The sequence below is a fragment of the Erpetoichthys calabaricus genome, chromosome 11 (assembly GCF_900747795.2).
Source record: "Erpetoichthys calabaricus chromosome 11, fErpCal1.3, whole genome shotgun sequence".
Classification (NCBI taxonomy): Eukaryota; Metazoa; Chordata; class Cladistia; order Polypteriformes; family Polypteridae; genus Erpetoichthys; species Erpetoichthys calabaricus.
Genome location: NC_041404.2, coordinates 110,121 through 133,640, shown reverse-complemented (window position 1 = coordinate 133,640; position 23,520 = coordinate 110,121). Strand labels below are relative to the sequence as shown.

At 37.2% G+C, this 23,520-nt stretch overlaps 2 protein-coding genes across 2 annotated transcripts in view; one reads left to right on the top strand and one right to left on the bottom strand.

Moving 5' to 3' along the window:
• Positions 1 to 1,839: 1,839 nt before the first annotated feature.
• On the bottom strand, positions 1,840 to 8,348 carry atox1 (antioxidant 1 copper chaperone). Its single transcript, XM_028812627.2, has 4 exons — positions 8,197 to 8,348; positions 7,776 to 7,851; positions 5,550 to 5,698; positions 1,840 to 2,325 (listed from the first exon to the last, which is right to left on the bottom strand). The coding sequence occupies exons 1-3, from the start codon at positions 8,200 to 8,202 to the stop codon at positions 5,574 to 5,576; spliced, it is 207 nt and encodes a 68-aa protein (XP_028668460.1). The 5' UTR covers positions 8,203 to 8,348; the 3' UTR covers positions 1,840 to 2,325; positions 5,550 to 5,573.
• A 12,918-nt stretch (positions 8,349 to 21,266) lies between these two features.
• Positions 21,267 to 23,520, top strand: part of LOC114660131 (proton-coupled amino acid transporter 1-like) — an 82,447-nt gene continuing 80,193 nt past the window's right edge. The window contains exon 1 of the mRNA XM_028812625.2: positions 21,267 to 21,432. The gene's annotated coding sequence lies outside the window, so the exon portion shown is untranslated. The remainder of the gene's footprint in view (positions 21,433 to 23,520) is intronic.

Below are 23,520 nucleotides of genomic sequence, written 5' to 3'. Positions count from 1 at the left end.
GATAGGTACCGGCAGGCCAAGCGGAATGCGGCTTTGGTGGTTGCTGAGGCAAAAACTCGGGCATGGGAGGAGTTTGGGGAGGCCATGGAGAATGACTTTCGGACGGCTTCGAGGAGATTCTGGTCCACCGTCCGGCGTCTCAGGAAGGGGAAGCAGTGCAGTGTCAACACTGTATATGGTGGGGATGGTGCGCTGCTGACCTCGACTCGGGACGTTGTGGGTCGGTGGGGGGAATACTTCGAAGACCTCCTCAATCCCATTAACATGCCTTCCAATGAGGAAGCAGAGCCTGGGGACTCAGAGGTGGGCCGGTTTGGTGGGCTCAGGATTGGGTCACTGCTTTTTGCAGATGATGATGTCCTGTTTGCTTCATCAGGCCGTGATCTTCAGCTCTCTCTGGATCGGTTCGCAGCCGAGTGTGAAGCGGCTGGGATGAGAATCAGCACCTCCAAATCCGAGACCATGGTCCTCAACCGGAAAAGGGTGGAGTGCCCTCTCAGGGTTGGTAGCGAGATCCTGCCCCAAGTGGAGGAGTTCAAGTATCTCGGGGTCTTGTTCACGAGTGAGGGAAGAATGGAGCGTGAGATCGACAGGCGGATCGGTGCGGCATCCGCAGTAATGCGGGCGTTGCATCGGTCTGTCGTGGTGAAAAAGGAGCTGAGCCGCAAGGCGAAGCTCTCAATTTACCAGTCGATCTATGTTCTTACCCTCACCTATGGTCATGAGCTATGGGTAGTGACCGAAAGAACGAGATCGCGAATACAAGCGGCTGAAATGAGTTTCCTCCGCAGGGTGTCTGGGCTTTCCCTTAAAGATAGGGTGAGAAGTTCAGTCATCCGGGAGGGGCTCAGAGTAGAGCCGCTGCTCCTCCGCATCGAGAGGAGTCAGATGAGGTGGCTCGGGCATCTGATCAGGATGCCTCCTGGACGCCTCCCTGGTGAGGTGTTCCGGGCACGTCCAACCGGGAGGAGGCCCCGGGGAAGACCCAGGACACGCTGGAGGGACTATGTCTCTCGACTGGCCTGGGAACGCCTTGGGATTCTCCCGGAAGAGCTAGAAGAAGTGGCCGGGGAGAGGGAAGTCTGGGCATCTCTGCTCAAGCTGCTGCCCCCGCGACCCGACCTCGGATAAGCGGGAGACAATGGATGGATGGATGGATATTATTTTACTTCAGTTAGTCTTTCCAGCTACTTTAATAGCTTCGTTTAGTTTTAGTTTTTCATTTTGGTTTTGTTAATTTTATTTCAGTTTACGAAAATGTTTTTTTAATAATAGTTTCAGTTTTGATTTTAGTTTTCGTTAACTATAATAACCTTGCAGGAAACAAACATTTTTGTGAATACATGCAGTCGAAACATAAATGTTTATGCTTCCCTTATTCTTTGAAGTCTTCTCATCATTAAAGAGAAAAAACCATAAATGTTTTCCCATTTAGCTTATTATAAACCACAGTGAATATACTGTAAAATAGCAAAAACTCAAAGTTAAATTCAAAAAACATTCTAGGAATGTGATTTGTAATGGATTAAAAAAAACAAAAAAACATTATAAAATCTGAATATATTTAAATAAGGAAAACAATATTATTGCTTGATCTGGAGCGCCCTCTAGGGAATGTCAGAATCTGGAAACATTGAATTGACTTCCTAATTAATTTAATCTGTAACATTTACAAACTTTTTTTTTTTTTTTTTTTTAAATTGTTTCTTTGCTTTCAGGTCTGAACAATTGGAATGGTTAATACTACTATTATTACTACACTTACTCAAGCATAGAAAAATATGTAACTCAATAAAAACAGACAAGAATATGGCTATTTTGGAATGAAAATGATCAGAATGCAGAGATTAAAAAATTTATTTAGCAAATAATAATATTTTAGTAGTGAACAAATCAATGGCCAAGAAAGTTAAGAGTTATATCAATTTTCCATAAAGAGATCAAGAAAGGGAAATGTAAAAGAGAAACAGTAAAGTGCACAAACTGAAGGAATTAAACACATTCGCCTAGAAAAATGTGCAATGTCATAATATCTTAAGCATCCACAAGTTTTTGAATCATTGCAAATGAGTCCTTTCATAATGAAATTCCAGAGAACTTTATTCTGTTGGAAAAAAAGACAACGTAGTATATGTCCCTATGATAACATCTGATACAGAGGATTTAATACTTTTTTTTTTTTTAAACAAAACAGAAATATGAAAGCAAAACTCACAAATGTGGATACAATTAGTGTAAGTGTGTGCACTTCTGATTATTAAAGAAGCTTTCAGTTTATAAAATTATGAGCAAGATTGTCCTTCCAACTTCTATGGATTACAGCATCTGAAAGTAAAGATAAAAATTAAATGTCACATACTTGCACATGGATACAATATTAATTTGCTAAAATGAATATGACACCTTATTTATTAAAACCAATGTTTTAACAACAGACTTTTAACAATTACAAAACCTCTACACCAGCAAGATGACTTAGAGGTTAGCATTGTGGCTTCACAGCTACATGGACCAGAATAAAATCCTTAACTATTAACCCCTTGTGTATAGTTTACAGGATCTCCATTTTTCAATATAGAATTATGTCCAGCTACTCTGGTTTTGTTTTCTCATCTCTAAAATGTGCAATTTAGGATAGCTGACCAGTATAGTGATTGTGGTTGTATGGTCCTTTCAAGAGACTGGCAAACGATCCAGAATTCATTTTTGCCATGTACCTGAAAGTCCTGAGAAAGGTTTTGGTTTAGCATCACCCTAAACTAGATAATAACATGGACTTAATAAATGGACAGCATTTATATTTATTATGTAGATCACAGTACCATATATACTTGCGTATAAGTCAGATCTTGAAACTCAAAAAAAAAAAAAAAAAAAAAAAAAAAATCACACCCCGACTTATACGCCCGTTCAAAAATAATTTATGTTGAAATGTAAAGATTTTTTTTTTTTTACATCTTCTTGCTTCCTCCAATCTTGCACCAGTTTCTCAGACACATCACATTTTGTTGCAGCAGCACAGTTGCCAATTTCTTTTGCCATTTCAATGACTTTTAATTTAAAACCAGCTTCATATTTTCTTCTGATTAAACGCTCAATTGTAGATAAGGGATGCTCTTACGATAAATGTTTATGAGGGTGTGAGATACAAAAAACACAAAATAGTGCAAAGTCCCTTCGGAATAGTTTGGGTATTACTGTGTGGTCACGTAGGCACAATATATAGCAAAAAAAAAAAAAAGGGCAGTGTGCTCCGTGGTTACTCTCTCAGGTGGGTGTTAGCATATCATAATCTCTTGGACCAATAGCGTGAGTTTTCCACATTCAACTTATACGACCAACATTATAAAATACCGGAAATTATGCAGTAAAATCAAACCCCGATTTATGTGCGGAAGAACTTAAACACGAGTATACGGTAATTAAAATTATATATAAAAGTCTGAAAACCCAGGTCAAATTACGTTGTGCTGACATTTGAAGTTAAAAAAAAAATAATAATAATAAAAAAAGAAACATTAAATACTACTTTTACAGTTAATAATCTAAAGAAGTGTCATCTTTATAAAAATTTTAATGTACAACAACATGAAAAAAATGTGAAAAAATAAGAGGTTTGGGCATCCTTTCAGTTGTAAGGTCTCAAAACTCATTAGGTTGTTAGTCTGGTCTGGCTAAGCTTCTTAGGTGTAAAAGTTGTGATTAGGAATTGTAAGTAATGACAATTCCAGAGCCTAATAATTTCTTTTGACTCTTTAAATGTTGTACATCACTCAACAACCATTGGCGCTTCTAAGCAGCTGACAAGAGGATGTGAAGATCAAACTAATTGATGCCCAAAACGGGAAGGCTATAAAAAATTTCAAAGTGCTTCCACATAGCAGTTCCCACAGTCTGAAATGTCATTAAAAAAATGGCAGTGAAGGGAAAATATGGTGGTCAAGACAAAACCTAGAAGACCAAGAGCTGACAAATAAAACAGCTTGTATACTGTGCAGCAAGGTAAAGCAACTCCCCCATATGACTGCAAAGCACAAATATATATATATATATATATATATATATATATATATATATATATTATTTTAACTTTAAAAGTCAAAAATATGGGTGGTAATTTGGAATCACTATTTGATATTTTGAATAAAGAACCTTTTATATTTTAAATATAAAGCCTTACACTACACAATTTTATATTTTTCCGACTCTAAATTTTAGCGGCAAAGCTCACTTCTTTTGAAAATGTTATGTTTAAAAATCTGAACTACAGTTAGTCGCACATTTTAACATCACTTGAATTGGAATCTGCTGTTCAAGACAGCTGTTGGGCCACGGAAGGACTATTTGGTCTATATTTCTTAACTACATGATATTATAAAGTAAAGTTTAAAAGCACATACTTTGTGTACTAAAGCATATAATTGCATTCTGTTCTCACTGTCATTTTGCATAAGACTCACAGTTACAAAAATATTTAATTGTTACCAAAATGTGGCAACTGATACTGAACTAAAAAAAAAATTAAATGCTCCAAATTTTAATTCAGGCAACGGCTTTGAAGTCTGGCTCTGTGTGAATACAACAAATTCTCCCCGTATATGTATGCATTTTTCTCAAGGTACTCCAGTTTTCCTCCCATATCCCATGTATGCATGTTAGGTTAATTCGCACCTTTAAACCTTGTTCAGCAGTGAAAGCAAAAGTGAGTGTCCAACAAAGGACTGGCACGCTCCACAAACCCTGAACTAAATGTATTTTATTAAACTGATGCATGGCTGGATAAATCACATACTCATGCATCAGTTCTATTGTTTATTTTTTATTTCATACCTGCAATATTTAATATGGCCATATGTAAAAGAACCAGTGCAATTCTGTCTGCCAGTACTTATTGCATCTACAGAACTATAGATAAAACAGTTTTCAAATTATACAAGTGTGAAAACACTGGGACTTTACCCCTTCCCATCCACAACTGAAGAGATAAGACCTTGGTAAGAAAAATCATTTTATTTTCACACTGCCCCTTAGTACAAATATTTAATGGTGATCTATTCTACCTCTTCTATTCCAGATGAGCTGTTGTTTCTACCTATTCTCCCAATCCCAAGTCCACCTGCTGAGGTGGAGAGGTTTCTTTTAAAGCCAGACCAGGCAGTACTTCACCACATCTGAAAAATACACCACAAGCACTATTGGGTAAGACAGATTCTCTTTGGGACAGGGAACTTAAATCCATAAAGATTCCTCCACAAGCGCTCTAAATTTCTGATGCAGCCCTGCAGGAAACTAAACTGGAAAAATGCCAAAGATATGCTGCCATCCAGTGTTCTGCAGGAATATACTGCCCTGGCAGACAAACGGTCATTACTCTCATTTGGGAAAGGTACCACCGATCACCCTGGCTGAGATGCTAATCTTCAGTAATCTTCAATAACACATTAGAACTTTGAAAATATAATGATAAACTGCATGTAAAATGTATAATTTGTCAATTCCTTCTTCAATCATTCAGTGACAAAAACAACAAAATGTCTAAGAAACTTTACCTCATTCTTTACATTGCACTCTTTCTATTTTGTCCCTATATAGCTTGCATTTTTTCCAGTTTTTTTCAGGGTTTCAAGGAGAAGATCCACACTGTGGTCAGACTCAATAAAAACCTTCTTATTTGGAAGATCAATGTCAAACTGCACACCTTTAATGGCAAGAAAAAAAAGAAAATCAATTAATCCGAAAGCATGAAGAGAAATTAAACAGAGAATGAAAGTAAAACACACTAGTTTTACTCTTAAACAGGCATATACAGTTGCACTGACTTAATGGGGGTTTAAAAAACAATATAAAGAAGGGTGGGCACAGAGGTTAAGGTGAAGTGTGTTTTGGTGTCTTCCAACAACATACATTAGGCTCCCTTTATGAAAGCCTCTTGGCTATATTTATTTTACAGTACTCTTCAGTGTGGACAGTGTTTAAAACGCTCATTATGGTGGGATACTTCTTAACCATATTTGAAAAAACAAAAACACCATTTGCAAAGCTGAACACCATTATAGTTTAATAGCCAAATGGCATCTTTGAAGACATGTAAATAGCTACTAATTTAATGATCTGAATATGAACATGTGACGCTTACAGGACAGCCTTGAAGAAAAACCACTAGAATGCAGCCTGAAAAGCCTGATTATCACATGATCATGAGAAAAAAGAAAATGTGAGCTATTCAACATGGCACATATCCTTTAAACTCACTGGTGTTTTGTCCTTTGAAATATTTGTACAACTGTTCTGTTTGCTTCAGTATAGTGGTAATATTCTATTACTAGTTACTAATGGAACACGTGGACCTACAGTACTAGAGTAAAATGCAAATAAAAAGCTAAGGAGTGGTTGATACTTCTTTTTTAAGCAGCTACATCTTTCAGTGTATAATATATTTTAATTATGTTATGGTTCACACAGACCAAACAGAGCTTTTTTCTACATTGGCAACACACTCTTTTCTTTCAAAATTAAAAAATTCAATTTCATATCGTCCATATCGCTGATGTAATTTTGCTAAGTAGTGGCCTGCAAAGAAACACTGATGTAAGGATGAAAAAGCAATGCTTACAAATAGGTGGAAGTTTTGACTATTTCACAATCTTCTTAGTGATGCTATGCATTCCTATGTCTGGGGCATTCTTGCATTCTGTATCCTGTTCTTTGCCCTGCTAGTCTGTAAGTCATCTTGTTTGTCTGCTACTCAGTTTCTCTATATTCAGGATAACTTCTTGCTTCTCAATGTGGTTCAGGGTCTTGTCCGTTTATTCCTTGTTATTCTTCATTACTTAGCCACCTTCTGTGATTTGTTTGATGCTCAGCAGATATCGTTGCTCTTCTTTTTCTTTCTGTTATTCAGGTGGTTATCATGTGGTTTTGTGATCACTTTGCCATAAACACATAACCACAGGTCATGACAACCATATTGCCACCTTTTTTCTCAATTTCCAGAACGACTAAGGCCAAGGTTCCATACATACATACATACATACATACATACATACATAGATTTTTTTCAAGCATCTCCTCTATTTTTTTGCTCTATACTAATGGCCTTAGTGTGTGCTTGTTGTGTGTGTGTGTGTCTGCATGTGTGTGTGTCCTGTGATGGACTGGCACACCCTCCAGGGTTTGTTTCCTGCCTTGTGCCATATGCTAGCTGGCATAGCCTCCGGCAGAACCCTGTTTTCCTGTTCAGGACTAGGAGGGTTAGACAATGACCCAGCTGACTGAATAATGCACACAACAGTAACACTAGACAATATTAAAAACTGAAAAACTGATTGAATTCTAGGAGTGAGTGTCTCAGCTGCAGCTGCCCGTTGCATCACGGCAATAGAAAACCTGATTTAAATTAAATTTAAATTAAATTAGTGTGGAGTTTTCCCTGTGTGTGTGTGCATCATACTCCAGCTTTCCTGCAGCATTCTGAAGCCATGCATCTTAACTGGTATCTCTAAAATAGGCATGTATTACGGAGTGATGGACAAAACGGTCTCCTGCTTCATCTCGAAGGTGCCGAGATGGGCTCCCTCTGAATTTTAATTGGATAGGCGGGGGCAGAAAGATGATTAACATAGGTGTGAAACGCGTTTCTGCATTGCTAAACAATCTGCTAAACAAAGTAATAAAAGTTTAGCCTTGTCATTTTTCTATACGATCACTTCAGATAAAAGGTTTAGCAATAATAATAAATGCCAGATCGTACGAATGCGTGTTAAAACCGGACATACCTCCTAATTTGTTCAGGACCCTCGTGACCGCACCGGAACAACCCTCGCAGGTCATGTCAACGAAAAACTCGTGCTTCTGTCAATAAAGAAGTAAACATAAATGCCTTGTACTTACACTGCCACGTAAAACGCTAAATAGACATTGTAAAAACACGACTCTTTCCTCAACTTTTCGTTAACATCATCACATTTGCTTGAAACAAAATTAAGTCAAAGCCTTTACTTTTTCTTTAAGGCTACAGTCTATTGTCTACCTGCTGAACTGATCTACAGAAAATGAATTTAAACTTCCGATTATTATGTAAGATAGTAAAGTTGAAAAATTTCTTTCTAGTAACGCGTACGGTCGTTTTAAAGACATTAAGCAATTCTGAACCTGTCAAACCATGCAAATATATTTGTCATGAAAATGAACACTCACCGTCATTCCTCCAAGCAGGTAAGATGCAGCCGATTCCAGAGATTCGTCAGCGCTGAATCAGATATCAGCCCAAACCTTAATTTCCTATCGCCTTCCCCTTTTAGCGTTTGCCGGCAAGTTCACTGCTGTTTCTGCCACCTACTGGACGGGAGGGCTGCAGGAACTCTATATACTGTACAACAAATATGCGTTAACATAACATGTAACCAGTGACCACCGTCTCCGAATTAAGAAATGGACGATCAGAGAGGTGTTTTCGAAAGAAACACAAACACAGCCTCTGGGTTGCAGTTTTACCGGTTGTGCTAAGTACATTAATTTCGAGCCTGTTATGAAAACAAAATCGTTTAGTGCAAACTATAATTCACAGAAAAAATATGTTTACTCATGCTGCTCTGTGGAAGACAGTCAAAGTCAAGTCAAAGCGAACTTTATTGTCATATCAACCACATATAACTATACAGACAGACGAAATTACGAAGCTCAGGGTCCACAGTGTAACAACATGAAGTGCAAATAAAAAATTAAAACACAATCAAGACAAGACTTTGTGCAAAGACAAGACAAAGAAGTAGTAGCAATATTGACGTGTAGTAAGCAATATGAACATTGATGCAATATATGGCATTATGTAATCTACATACATAAATATAGTCAAATAATATGTAATATAATAAATAATAGATATAGATAATACAGAAATTATCAGTGCATGATAATAGTTGTTTAAGACATGTGTAAACAATGACAGGTGAGAATGTTTCACAGCAGAAGGATATCAAAGAATGTCAAAGCACAGTGTGCAAAACACTGAAATTACAGTAAAATAAATGACAGTACTTAATACTTAAATACTTTACTTACAGTCAGGGCTGGATTTATATGAAAAGAGGCCCTAGGCTATTCCACTTATGAGGCCCTTTCACCTTCCATTTTTAAGTTTGTAAATTACATGAGAGATAATAAAATTTTGCTAACAATTTGAATGTAGGCCCCTCTTGATCTTGAGGCCCTAGGCTGAAGCCTAGTTAGCCTATAGGAAAATCCGGCCCTGCTTACAGTGTACTGTAGAATGCGCTCTTTTACTTTGGAGATCACCCACAGCAGAAATGCAGGGTGTAATTCTTTTCTCTCTCTTTTTTACACCATTCTGCAGCAGACATACTTAAACGTTTAGTGTTATTGTACTGCTGCGTCACAAAACTTCTAATGTGCTTCAGCGGCAGACAGATATCCTGTTGTATGCCACTGAAATGTGTTCTCTCTGATACACAGCAAGCTTGATCCTTTTCCAAGATTTTTGCAAATTCTGCACACACCATTTGAAACCAAGGGACGTTTTCATTTTCACTTGTCATTTCCATTCAACCTGTGTTAAACTTGAAAAGGATTTTTCTTTAACGTAGATGGACAATCTTTTAGTTCCAGGTCTTTATTTTCTTTCTTTTTTTTGTTAAATATATATGTCGGACCCATGTTGCATTCTTTTATTTGACTATATTACTAATTTAAATGTTCTCAGTTATGTATGTGTTGCCATTTCTGTTTCTATTTGTATATATATGTTTAACCATTTGATTTATGTATTTTTCCCACACTGTATATCATTTCATTTATTCTATCTGTATATCTTGAACTATTTTCACGTTTGTTTACAACCACTTTGTTTACTTGATGTGCACTTTTCAGAATACAGAAGTTGAAATGTATTCCCATTTGTTATGTTACGTTCTTTGAAAGTATTAGATTTATTTAATATCCTGGGGCTTATGCTTGTAATTAGTAATTATCCTGTAGGGTATCTTGATCAACTTGGGAATTTATTTGCCCCTTGATGATGGAAAGCTGTCCAGACATCAGGTCAGCAAAGAGGACCCAAACCATGATGCTCCCTCCACTGTACTTCACCTGTGGGATGTTTTCATGTTGTTATGCAGTGCCCTTTTTATTACAATATGCACTGCTGCGTATACTTCCCAAACAATACAACCGTAGTTTCATCAGTCCACAAAATCTTTTCCCAATAGGGTTCATAAGTGTCAAGGTTGGCTTTGGCAAGCTTCAGGCATGAAGCAATGTTTCTGTAGAGAGCAATGGTTTCTTCCTTGGTGTCTTGCAATGGACAATTGTTCAGCATTGTTTAATGTTTTGCATATGGTATAGTTATAAACAAAGATGCTGACCTGTTCCAGTGATTCCTTCAAGCTTTTAGCTGTTACTCTAGGATTCTTTTTTACCTAACTGAACATTCTGCATTTTGCCTTTTGAGTCATCTTGGTTGGGTGCCAACTTCTAGGAAAAGTAGCCACAGTACTAAATCATCTCTATTTATACACAATTTGTCTGACTCTGGACTAATGAATATCTAAACTCTCTGAAATTACCTTGTAGCCCTTTCCACCCTTATGCAAAGGAACAATTGCTGATGGTAGATCTTCTGAGTTCTCTTTATCTGAAAGGCAAGCTTCACATCATCAGATGCTTTTTTTGAAAATTAAATTCAAAATGTTTGAATGTTTTTATAGGTCAAAGTACACTCTTAAAAATAATGATTTTTTAATAGCAATATATTGTTTTTTACTAGGTTGTGTAGTTCCTCATAGACCCATTGCTCGACAAAGCACCATTTAATTCTGAGATGTGTTTTTTGGATATGAAGCTCGTTCTTTGTGCTTTGAAAAAGTTCCAAATATGGAGAAAAACCTGAAATCTTAACATGTATGGTAACGTGGACTTACACTGTGGTAGTGTATGTCGTAGCTAGTGTCCTTTTGAAATCATGAGCCATTTGTATTTCACAAATCTATTACCATCTATTCATGGTTATTTACTTTATGGCACCTGTTACAGACCTAAATAAATAAAAGGGTCTTTCTGGAACCTTCATGTGTATGTGTCTTTTGAGAACCAAAAATGGTTCCTAATGGTTTGGAAGCTCTAAACCACACTTCCAAACTTGTTTCATTGATTGGATTACAGGCTTGACAACTCCTGACTCCAGTTAACTTTTGTTGAAGTCATTAGCCTAGGGAAGTGCTTACTTTTTCCAGCCTACACTGTAAATATTTAAACACTGTATTCAATATGTAAGAGAACAAAAATATAATTTGAACATAATTACTTAAACCAGACTGTGTTTATTCATTATTGTAACTTAGATGAACAGCATATTTTAAGACAAATTCCTACACAAATACAGTTATTTCTGAAGGATTCACATACTTTTTCTTGCCACTGTAAGTCTGTACTTAGACAATACAGTATTTAAAAAAAGAAATACTACTTCCAATTAAATGTAATTAACAGGCCTTTTCCTACTCTCATTATGCAGACAGGAAGATAATGCAATTTGAAATCTGTATTTTTTTCCACAAATTTCAATGAACCTGGATTTACATTTGACTGTTTTCTTTTTTTATTTCACTATTAGTGCTTGGACTTTATATCAAAATAGTGACCACTATAAAAGATAGGACCCAGGAACTAGATGGTAATTAGAAGCAGCTATTTCAGTAACATGCCCACCAGTAAAATGTAACTTTGCAATGCTATGGGATATACAAGTTAAACTTGGTACAATGATATATCGCTGACAAATTGGGGCATAAAAGAAACTGGGTTGTGCATTATAAAATGTCTTGATTATAAACTGTAAAATCCAGGTTTTTAGAAAGAAATCCCTAAAGCACCAGTTTTTAGCACTTTATTTAGTTGATATTGGTGTAAACAAATGTTTTTAATCATATTAATACTCTCTTTTGAAAGGTTGAAATGTTGCACTCTCTAACCATTGGTCATTTGCAGCTCCTTTATTACAATAAAGGAGGAATAACCATTTATTTTAAGGTATGTAATTTACATGCAATAATCCCAATAGCCCCCTTAGTGCATAAGGCTTTAAAGTGTGTCACACATGCGTGCATAGGGGACAGCATTAGGGCTCCAGTAATGGTAACAGCCTGCCACTCCAGGGGTGGGCACTGTGTATGTCTCTTTTCTTCCTTCCTCTACAGACTAGAAGATTGATGACTTTACAACCACTAATGGTGTCAGCCACTTGGAACCACCCTTTCCTGCCGAAAGTCCTTAAAGCCAGCAAATCCACCATCTTAGAGTAACCACAACTAGACTTGCATTTACATTACCACTTCTTAAAAACATTTTCTGTTTCTGTTTCAAAACAAATCATACAGGGTTTACTGTTAGATGTTTATTTCCTTACAAGAGATTCTGGTGATGCTCTCAGCAGCTTAATAAACATAATTGAAATGAATCAATAGTTGTGAAATGGTGACTCAATTGAACATACTGCAGGTGTATAACACTACTGCCAAAATCCTCCAGGAGACTGGAATCAAATCCAGACCTTTAGATACTCCTCGAACACTCCAAGAAAACCTAAATTAAATTGACTGCTGACTCTAAATTGCCATATTTGGATTGAGTAGTGGGGTTTGGATGATGTGTATCTGTGTCACATGATTCACTGGAGCACCATTCAAGGTTTGTTCTTGCTTTGTGCTCATTACTGCCAGGAAAGGCTCTTTCTCCCTGAAACCAAATATTGGATTAAATTGATTAAGTAAAATGTGTGGATGGGCTGAAAATATTGTGAAATGGTGGAAACAACACTGTGAAGAACTCTTTCACCCAATGGATATGCAGTGCTTTCAAAAGATATCCTCAGTGGTAAGGATAACATCCATCTGGTGATGTTGAAAGCCCTGGACATATGGAAGACAAAGGCAATAAACTCAAGAGTTGCAGTGTGAACTGGGGTTCCCTTTTTTAAAGAGAAAGGGGGCACGAGAAAGTGATCCAGTAATATAGAATCACACTTTGCAGACTCCCCAAGATAATCTCTACAAGGATGCCACTGTGAAACCCATTGGACTAATGATGGACTCTGAAATATCAAGATTTGATAAATCTAATGTTTCTTTTATGTCAAATCAGAGTAGGTGGCACTATAGCTCAGAGGCAGAGTACTGGATTTGTAAACCAGTGTGGGAGATTATCCCATGAAAAAACAAGTCTTCAAGCAAGATAAAGGTTTGGGGACCGTCCCCATATATTGTCTTAAAGACAATGTGAAGATAAACGGATCAAAAGTCTTTCTCAAGTACAGTTGAACAATTTTACTCAAGAAACATGGCAGTTTTATACACAAAGGATTATGGGAACAGGAAATGGTTGGCATGAAGTGACGTTGGAGACAGGAACTGAAACCAACGTCATCACAGTGAGACGGAAGCGAAGTGATTTGAGAAGGCCGGAAGTGACGTAATCGATGATCGCCGGAAGTGACGTTGTCACGACCATTTTGATACCTGGAAGTGGAGGCAATTATTTTCCTTCTGGTTTTCTGTTGAAAGAAGAGATTCAGGTAAGTACCACGTGATGACCCTTTATCTCGCGATAGATAGTTCACTCACCTTTAGGCTTTTTGACTGCCTCCTAATCGCACATGTGTGACACCAGGTATTTTTTGGTTAAAGGTATTGAACAAGATATTTTTGACATACCCAGTATTCTGCAGAATTACTTATTACTCTTTAGATGTTTAGCCACAGCTTGCAAAGAACATGATGGATGTCAGACCGACATGTTTGAAGCAACCATTCTCCAGCAACATTACTTTTATTTTAATCTCATTTCTTTTAAACATTCCACATTTATGTACTTCTAGAAAAGCTTTCTGTAGCTCAGAACACATATGTAATGCTTCCTAAACAAACACCAAAACCAATTTGAAAGGCTCAATCTGGCCAATCAAATAAAAAACCCAAGGAATGTTAAAAATGTCTGATTACATGAATTTACTTTTTTCATATTTTGATCAAAGAAGTGTTTTTATCAAATGGGGACTGACTGTCTATCTTGTGGGCATTTTACCCAGGATATGGAGTTGAGGTAAATATTAGCTACCTAAATGAACTTGAAAGAATGTATGTTCTCTTTCCACTGTCACACTTCTTATGAGTTACAGAAATAAGACAAAAGATGAACTATTGTAAAAAATCTGTGCATGCATGCACCCATCCATTACTGGAATCAATCGAATATTAGGGGAAGCCAGAGCAAACTTTGGCAGTACTGGTCAGAAATTAACCCTGGGCATGGTGTCAATCCACAGAAAAGTACTCACTCATACTTGACCAATCTGGATTATGAAAGAAATACTGGAGTGCCTCAAACTCTAGCACAGATGGTGACCAAGGTGGGATCCTCAAATTGTCTGATAACCACTCTGCCTCTCTATATAAGTATTGTTTAAAATAGGGAAAAAATACTGAATGAACCACACAGTAGGAATAAACTGCAGTAACTGTAAGATGGAAGAACACCTCATAAAATTACTTATAACTTGGTAATTTCATCAAGTTTAACATGTTAAAGAATGAGGATATGAGAATTAACTAACATTACGTGTGGTTCTATGACTCTGACTTTTTTTACTTGTGTGGTCTGCTGACTAAGATGTATATGTATTTCAACAACTCACATTTTTCTCTTCCATGACAAGGACTATTTTGTAATTTTTTATTATTTTTTTTACCTTTTCTTAAAAGATGTTTGATATAGCCAGCATTGGTAGAGTAACAGCTCTAACATTGACCCTGAAGAATATTAGCTCAAGGCATGCCCTTTAATTTTCCAGAATCTGCAAAATAAAGCAAACAGAAGTGTAGAATGGGTTATCGAGGACAGACTGTTAAACCTACACATTTGCATTTCAGATCACAACTACCATACTCTATTGGTATTGGTTTTGAAGCCATTCTTCGTAGTGTTTTTAAGGTTGTCACACATCATAGCTGCACCTAACACATTATTCAACAAACTTCTGCACGACAATCAACTTGGTTATTTTACAATCACAAGGTTATTTTACACAAATAAAGACTACCTAATTGCTCAAATTCACCAGTACTGCATCTGCTTATTCTGAACATTCAGCAAGAACTTAAAAATACCAATGGACTGGAGCTGAAGTACCACTGCAACTCCCAGACTGGATACTGTCTGATGCATGGGTCTTCAACTCCAGCACTGAAGGACTACTGTGGCTGCTGGTTTACATTCTTACCCTTTCTCAATTGTTGAGTTTTTGATGCTAATTAACTTCTGTTCCCTTCATTTTAATTGATTTTTTTTTTTAAGATGCAACCCTCTGAACTGCTTCATTTTTTTCCTTAGATGGTACCCAAAAAGAAATGGGATGTGAAGTGAGCCAACAGCTGACCAGCTAAGTCGAGGCCTCAGACTCCAACCAGTTTCTTAATTTGAAATCCATTATTTACTGTAATTCAATAGCTTGTTGGTGATCTTATTCTACCCTCGCAGACATTTCCAAAACTGTTGATTTTCTTTTTTTCTAAGAACACTGTCAAAATGTTTTGTGGACCTGAGTAGATGCACATTACTGAGACCTTTACCCTTCTTCGTTTCAAAAATTCTATGATAGACACAGGTTAGTGAGTCATGTGTTAGCTCTTTTTGAATCTCATTATCGTTTGGCTGCTAATTAAGGAAAAAAAGAAATAATTAGGGTTTTTCAGTTTTAAATAGTAAGTCAATTAAAATTAAGGCAAAAGAGTTAATAACCAGCAAAAACTGGTCACTAATTAAAAAATCAAATCAAATCAAATAGCCTTGTATTGTCAATTCACTATATGTGCAGAACATCACGGAGAATCGAAATACTGTTTCTCTCTCATCTTCGTAGTACAATAAAATATAAAGAGTATAAAAGTATAAAATATAAGATAAATAACATTAGAAGTTGTAAAGTAGACCTGTGTACAATGTGCAATAGTCATTAGTGCAAAAGCCAATTACAGTAAAAAATGAGAACGGTCCAGGGGCAGGGGGCAGGGGGGAAGGTAGTGGACAGAGTTCAGCATCCTGACAGCTTGGTGGATGAAGCTGTTAGACAGTCTTGTGGAGTGGGCCCAGAGGCTCTGGTACAATTTTTCCCTGAGGGGAGGAGGCTAAAAAGGGAGTGTATGGGGTGGGAGGGTTAGAATGAAAACCTGAAGCCACAGTAGCTCTCTAGGACCAGAATTAGAGAGCCCTGGTGTAATGCCACCTCATCCTGGATTGGTCCTTTTCTGAAGGTGCCAGAATGGGCTTTCATGACCCCACAGCTCCACATTAAAATAAACAGATTTAGGGAATGGAGGATAAAAAAATTGCTTATAAAATCTTTATTTATACTTGTCTTCTCTAACTCCATCATTAAAATAATGATTCAGAAAGGATTTACATGTATGAAGATAATATGGTAAATTTTTATTTTACATTTTCCTGCAAATGTTGGAGAAATAATATAACGATTTCAACATGGAAAATGTATTACAACTTAAAAAATACACAGAAACTACAGGTAGGTTATCACTGTCCAAAGGCAGACATGTAAAAATGTTAAGCATCAAAACATGCTTTTTATGTAATACTCAGTATGATGAAAGGGCACTGTATTTTTGGAAAGCATCTTTCAGTTTCATAAAATGTGAATCTTTTCCTTAAGATGCAAAATCTGATTTGACAAGAGAAAATGGTGCTTGCACCATACGACAAACTCTGTCCTCCACCATCTTTTTACACTCCTGCACATCACCATTGTGGAAGCAGTGTACAATGGAGAAGTCATGGGAGAACTTTTGTAGATACCATAAATTGGATTTGTACTTAAAATCAGTGTTGTAGATGATGAAAAGTAAAGAAGGCCAGACATTTACTTGTAGTGCCCTGTACTACACACAGTACTAGGGCCTCACATATTGTATCCTGTTTGTGAGGCATCCCATGATCCAGGATGCATTTAACTGCATCACTGGAGAAATGAAAGAAAATGATCTGAACCACAGTCAGCATCATCTTCTCCTAGAAGGCAATTTTCAAAGGATCAAGGACTTCTGAAAACAGGAATCAAAGTTATTCTGGCCAGAAATAACTCTGATACTTGGTTACAGACCTTCTGGATTTTCTGAAATGAATCCTAAAAACCTTTATAAGGAGGTGATGTGACAGTAACTTGTCCATAGCCTTCAGATCACTGAAGTACCTATTTATGGACACTGGGATAATTAAGGATTATTTCACAGTTGTTGTACCCTCTTCAGTTTCAGTGAAAGTATGAATAGGTGCTGATGAATCCCAAAGAGCTGTCGAACATAAGCTTTCAGAACCCTAAAACTGATGCCATCCAGCCCAACTGCCTAACCTCTGTACAGATTCTCAAGCTCTCTTTTCATTAGATCAACAGAGACAAATGGCCTGTGAAGGGGAGAGGGGGTGCAGTCCTTATTAATGGTGTTTCATAATAGGAAATTCAAGAAGGTGATAAAAACAGAGGCACTGGCTCTTCCCCATCTAATACACAAACAGGAAGACCTAACTGACCGATTGGAGTAAAATCTGCTCGAAAAAAAATCACTCTTTATAAATTAGGTGGGTTTTCTACACAAACATAGCTTAACCCTAGAAACTGAAGCAATCATGATGAGCTGTTGTGTGTTAGGAATTGTGCTTGTGCAGCATGCACAGATGTTTTTGTGATTGCTCAACAAAGAAATAGCACATTTATTCAAGTAATGTCTCTAACCTAGATAAATGGGAAAAGATAACTAATGGGATATATGAATTCTCCTAAATGCCCTGCTAGAAAAATATTCTAGCAAGAAGCTAGAAACAGAGCATCAGGTATCATCCTTGTTAGCCCAGCGATTAGTGCTGCTGCCTCATGAATAAAGAATCCTTGGTTCAAATCCAACAGCTTATCTTGGGAGGGAGAACACTGTCCCTGTCTATGGTGGTTTCTTTTTTTTCCTGAGTATCACAGTTTTCTTCCTACACAATAAAGATACAGTACGTTTGACAGTTTAATGTGAACTAACTGATCAAATATGTCTGTGCATATGCGGGCTCTGTGATAAATTAGAACATTGAGCTACCCAGACAAGTTTTGGCAAATCTAAACTAGAATATTCAACTTTGAGAATATTATGTTACTGTCTTCTTGTTTCTGATCTGGTTGCTTACATTTTGTGCCTATCTCTAATAAAAACTACAGGCTTACATTTTATCCATAGAACTCACTTTTGTTACAACTGAATTTATTCTGGGACTCAGACATTTTCAGGTAGAAGCCCTGCCATGCTAAAGATGGCCAAGTGATCAAAAATCTTTTTCAAATAATGTTAACAATTGAAGCATAAAACTGCCTCTAAAGAGTTAAAAATGGTAAAAATACCTTACTATATGTTTTAACAAAAAATACTGTAAATGTACAAGACTGGGTTCAAATTTTGGCTCAGTTCCTCTCTGTACTTCCTCACATTTTCTTTGGGTACACCAGTTTTCTTTCATAATCTCAAGGATGTATCTACCAGTGACTCTAAATTGGCCCTATATATGCTCTTTGAGATACTGCCCCCCTAATCCAAGCTTGGTTCCTGTCTTATGCCCAGTGCCAAGATAGTCTCCAGTTCCTTGTGACCATAAAACATAGTTGACCAAATGTATGCAGGTTAATGCAAAATTAGATGTTCTGATCAACAATGTATCTTGTTTTAGTCAAAAATAATAAATAACAGCATATCTTAGAAAACTCCACAAATTACCCGAGGTCTAATTGGATAAAATATAATAACAGAAATAATAAATATTTTAAGGAAAAAATATATTCTGGAAGGGCGGCACGGTGACGCTGCTGCCTCGCAGTTAGGAGACCTGGGTTTCCTCCGGGTACTCCGGTTTCCTCCCAGTCCTCCTGCACAGGTTAGGTGCATTGGCGATTCTAAATTGTCCCTAGTGGGTGTGTGTCTGTGTGTGCCCTGCAGTGGGCAGGCACCCTGCCCGGGGTTTGTTTCCTGTGCCCTGTGTTGGCTGGGATTGGCTCCAACAGAACCCCGTGACCCTGTAGTTAGGATATAGCGGGTTGGAGAATGGATGAAATATATTTTGGAGGGGCACATGTTATAAAAGGAAATAAGACGTTGCAGGAAGTAGATAAGAAGAATTATGCAGAAGGTGGTGCAATAAGTCTGAGTCAGTATTGTATAAAGACATGGTGACAAAGAAGTTTAAACTAAAAACATTTTAGATACCACACTTAGATTATAAAGCTGGTAGTGCTAACTATACTGGGGTTTTCTTAGGTTTTTTTCTACAAGGTTTAAGGCACTGAGAGCATCACTGAAGAAGTGGTATGGAAACTAAGCAAAGGAATACATCAGGTAAGCTATTGTGTGTTCACTATTAAATAAAACTGAATTGTGAACGGTGTTTGATTACATTCATGTTTATTATGATGCTGCACTTTGGTGACACATTGCACGATGAGAATTTCACTTTACTCTGTATATGCAACAATTCTACAGCTATTACTGTTAATGATTAAAGAGCCCATTGCGAGCTGAGTGGTCTTTTGGCACTGGATCCCCTTTAGATTTTGTTTTTTTCTCCAACATTTCATCTCTGGAGTTTTTTTAATTCTTTAAAAGAAAATTCTGCACTCCCCAGCTACCCAACTACACCATTGGACTCATCTTTACAGACTTAAAAAAATGATACTATATATATGGACTCTAGTTTTTATTAATTATATATCTTTTATGTAAATGTATATTGGTTTATATTTGTATATCATTTATTCATTATTAAAATGTAATTTTCATTAGCTTTTCTTTTCTTGTAACTATTTCTTTGACATATTGTAAAGCATTTTGAGCTGAATTCTGTGTATGAAAATGTGCTATAAAAAAGTTTTTGCTGTTGTAAAGACCTGCATTTTAACATTTGTTTTCTAAAAATTATCCTCATATGATTACTGGCCAACATTAATTGCCAAAGTGCTATACTGTGGCTTGGCTTCACTAGTTTCCCCTTACTTTATTAAGGGATTTATATAAGGGCTACCAAGTCCTTTCTATGCTCGTTCAAGTCTCATCAGCACTCAGTTTCTTGTAGTAAATGGTTCACTACTTCATCATTTCCGCACTGTCTTTTAATCTTGTTTGTTGTAAAGGACCATGAGACAGTGTGCCCTGGAATGGCTCAATAATAATATGCCTGTTTGTTTTTACTATTACAATGACAGTAAGGATCAGATATTATTGTGCTCTGTGAATATTTCTGGGGCCTTATTTTATCTGAAAAGAACAAATGACTGAGCATATTAAACAAGCACCCATATGAAAACAAGCATACAAAGAATCAAAGAAATCAAAACATTTATGGATAAATAATGCAAATGACACCCTTTCGTGAGTACAGTTAACATTATGTAATTATTATGGATATCAGGTGGATTGATAATTAAATCATATTTAAAAAAACAGTATTTTGTTGGTTATTTAAGCATTTAAACTTAAGAATAAAACAGTCAAAACAAATTATACTGGTCCATGTTATAATAAAGTTGGACCAATAAACTATATACATACAGTATATGCTAGGATCTGGGTATTCCGCCATATGACGTTGATATTCACGGGTAACACAAAGGAGCTATCCTCCTGGGGTTCTGAGCACATTGAGAATCACATTTGAATCGAATATCGGGCCTTGGGGGCGGTTAGAAGGCGCATTGTTCCCATTGGAGTATCGACCGTGCTAGCACAATAGAAGAGAATATTTTAATCAAATTGGATTTGGTCTAAAGTATACTCTGTTCATTTTGTCAATGCGTTTGTTTCTTTGCTGCAGTGTCACGGGTTGCATTTGATTACCTTACCAACATCGATGACAAGCTGTACTCAACCTGAAGACATTACATCGGGGTACAATGACACTCGGTTAAAGCGCTGAAATATACTACCGCAAATTAACCAAACGACACATATTTAAAAAGTGAAAGAAAGGAGCAAACACATTTAGTCGTTTGTCCAAGAATTGGACTGTAATCAATTGTAGTGTGAGGCAACTGCGTAAACCACAGTGCACCCTCCTAATAAAACATCAAGTCTGAATAAAGCCTCGCGCTACCGCTTCTTCCCTGCTTCCTTGTTCACGCGTTTCATGAGCCCAAGGCACAAGACCGGAACCAGTTTTCGTGTTGAGAACGCCTGATCACCTGACCGGTGCTTGTCAGTCGCGATCACGTGAACGGTTCTTAAGTCCGGAGCTGATGACTGCAATCTAGGTTTTTCATACAATTTTTAAACCTCAGGCGTTGATTGACTTTTTTCAAACACCCTGAGAGGATCCCAAAGCAACGCGGAACAAGAGGTAACGTGAAGCTTGTGAAAATTTGTAAGTACAATTGATTGTCGCGGAATACCAACATATTGTTTTGCAACTGATTTATGCAAAATGTCGATAAATGAACAGAATAACAAGTACGCTGTTTTTGTTTTACGTGGGTGTGTTAATATGGGCTGTCACGCGTGAAGTTGCATGCCGACTTAATGCATACAAATCGCTATCCTCCCATCTGCTTAGTTACAAGGCTTGTGAACAGAGTTTAGATTTTCAAAAGCATTGAACCTAAAATTTAACTCTTGTGAAGTAATACCTGCTGATGTTACAGTTTAAACGTTTCTTTTGTCTGAGCATCATTTGCAGAAGTGGTGATGAATGGATTTTAATCGCAAACGTGGATGTGGACGCCGGTATTGTAAATTACTAGTCTTAGCTAATACCCGACCCCTACTGTTTTGTACGGTTGCGGAGGACATTCACTTCGACTCAACATTTTGATTACAAACCTGACTGAGTGCGAGTTTGCAACACTGTGTATAGGGAAAAAGAAGCCACAGCGAGAGACTAGTTGAATGCTTTTGGTTAGATTGGTACCAATACTCTTCTTGTCGTCGAAAATACTTAAGAGATCTGGCTTATTTGCACAGCTTAAAAGAAAAAAAGCTTTTTACGACAAATGTTTCTGTAATAAATATATAGTAATCATCAATTCTGTATTAAACTGCCAGTTTATATATCGTTGATTGCACTTTAGAATCTTGAAAAGTCTGACAATGTCAGACGCATATCCGGAACTAATGTCGGACTCGTCGCCAGTCATGAAAAGGCACTCCTACCCATGTCGGGCGGCAGACTGGAGAGCCCGAAAAATGTGTGTGATGTGGGTTTTTTTTTTAAGAGCAAGTGACAAGTGCGCCCTAACCACCCAGATCAGCCAAGTCATACAGCAACAGTCCCCCACCGTGCTTTCCCTGATGATTTTAGAATTTATTCATTTATACATCTGTTTCATAAAATTATTATTGTCATAAAAATGCAAATCAAAAGTTGAATACCCGAAGATACATTTACTTATTAGGATGATGCCTTTATCAAAGGTGACTTGCAACATTTATGATACAATTGGTTACATTTATTTTATTTTTCCAGTTGGAGCATAGGCAGGTTAAGTGACTTGCTTCGGGTCACACAGTGTCAGTAGCAGGATTTGAACCCACAACCTCAGGGTTTGACGTCCAAAGCCCTAACCACTACACCGCACTCAACTGCCTGCCGTACATTTACAATTATGAATAGTTTTTTCAATTAACAGTTTTTAGTAAAATAAGTATTGTAGACTGTTTTGTCCCCACAAAGAATGGTTATTTTTTTAATTTGAATTTTTGAAGGTATCAAGTCTTAATTTATCTACTGTATGTTTTTAAATCTGCCATTCTTATATGTAAAAATGTTGGCAGAAAATAAGCACTGCATAGTTTCACTAAGAATGATTAAAATCAAGAACATCTTTTTTATTTAAAGTTAATACTCTACACTAGGGTTTTCTTTGAATTTGATGTTTTTGGATAAAGGGCACGGTTCCTGATCTCTCCAGATATAAAATAATTTTTATGTAATTTCTGCCTGTATGTCATGCCAGTAACTATGCAGGTTTATGTGGAAAAATAGCTATTTGGCATATGTACTTAAATGAGGTTACATTTTTATTTTACAGTATAAGCCTTTTTTGATGTAATTGACCTACCATAGCACAACCTAAAGATATTTAAATTAGATTGATTAATAAGACCATCCATCCATCCATCCATTTTCCAACCCGCTGAATCCGAACACAGGGTCACGGGGGTCTGCTGGAGCCAATCCCAGCCAACACAGGGCACAAGGCAGGAACCAATCCCAGGCAGGGTGCCAACCCACCGCAGGACACACACACAAACACACCCACACACCAAGCACACACTAGGGCCAATTTAGAATCGCCAATCCACCTAACCAGCATGTCTTTGGACTGTGGGAGGAAACCGGAGTGCCCGGAGGAAACCCACGCAGACACGGGGAGAACATGCAAACTCCACGCAGGGAGGACCCGGGAAGCGAACCCGGGTCCCCAGGTCT

What these genes read in the sequence shown, in the direction of transcription:
- atox1 (XM_028812627.2), bottom strand. An exon ending in GGTCCTGAACAAATTAGGAG is followed by an intron (nt 5,699 to 7,775) that starts GTATGTCCGGTT and finishes TTGCCATTAAAG; the next exon opens with GTGTGCAGTTTGACATTGAT.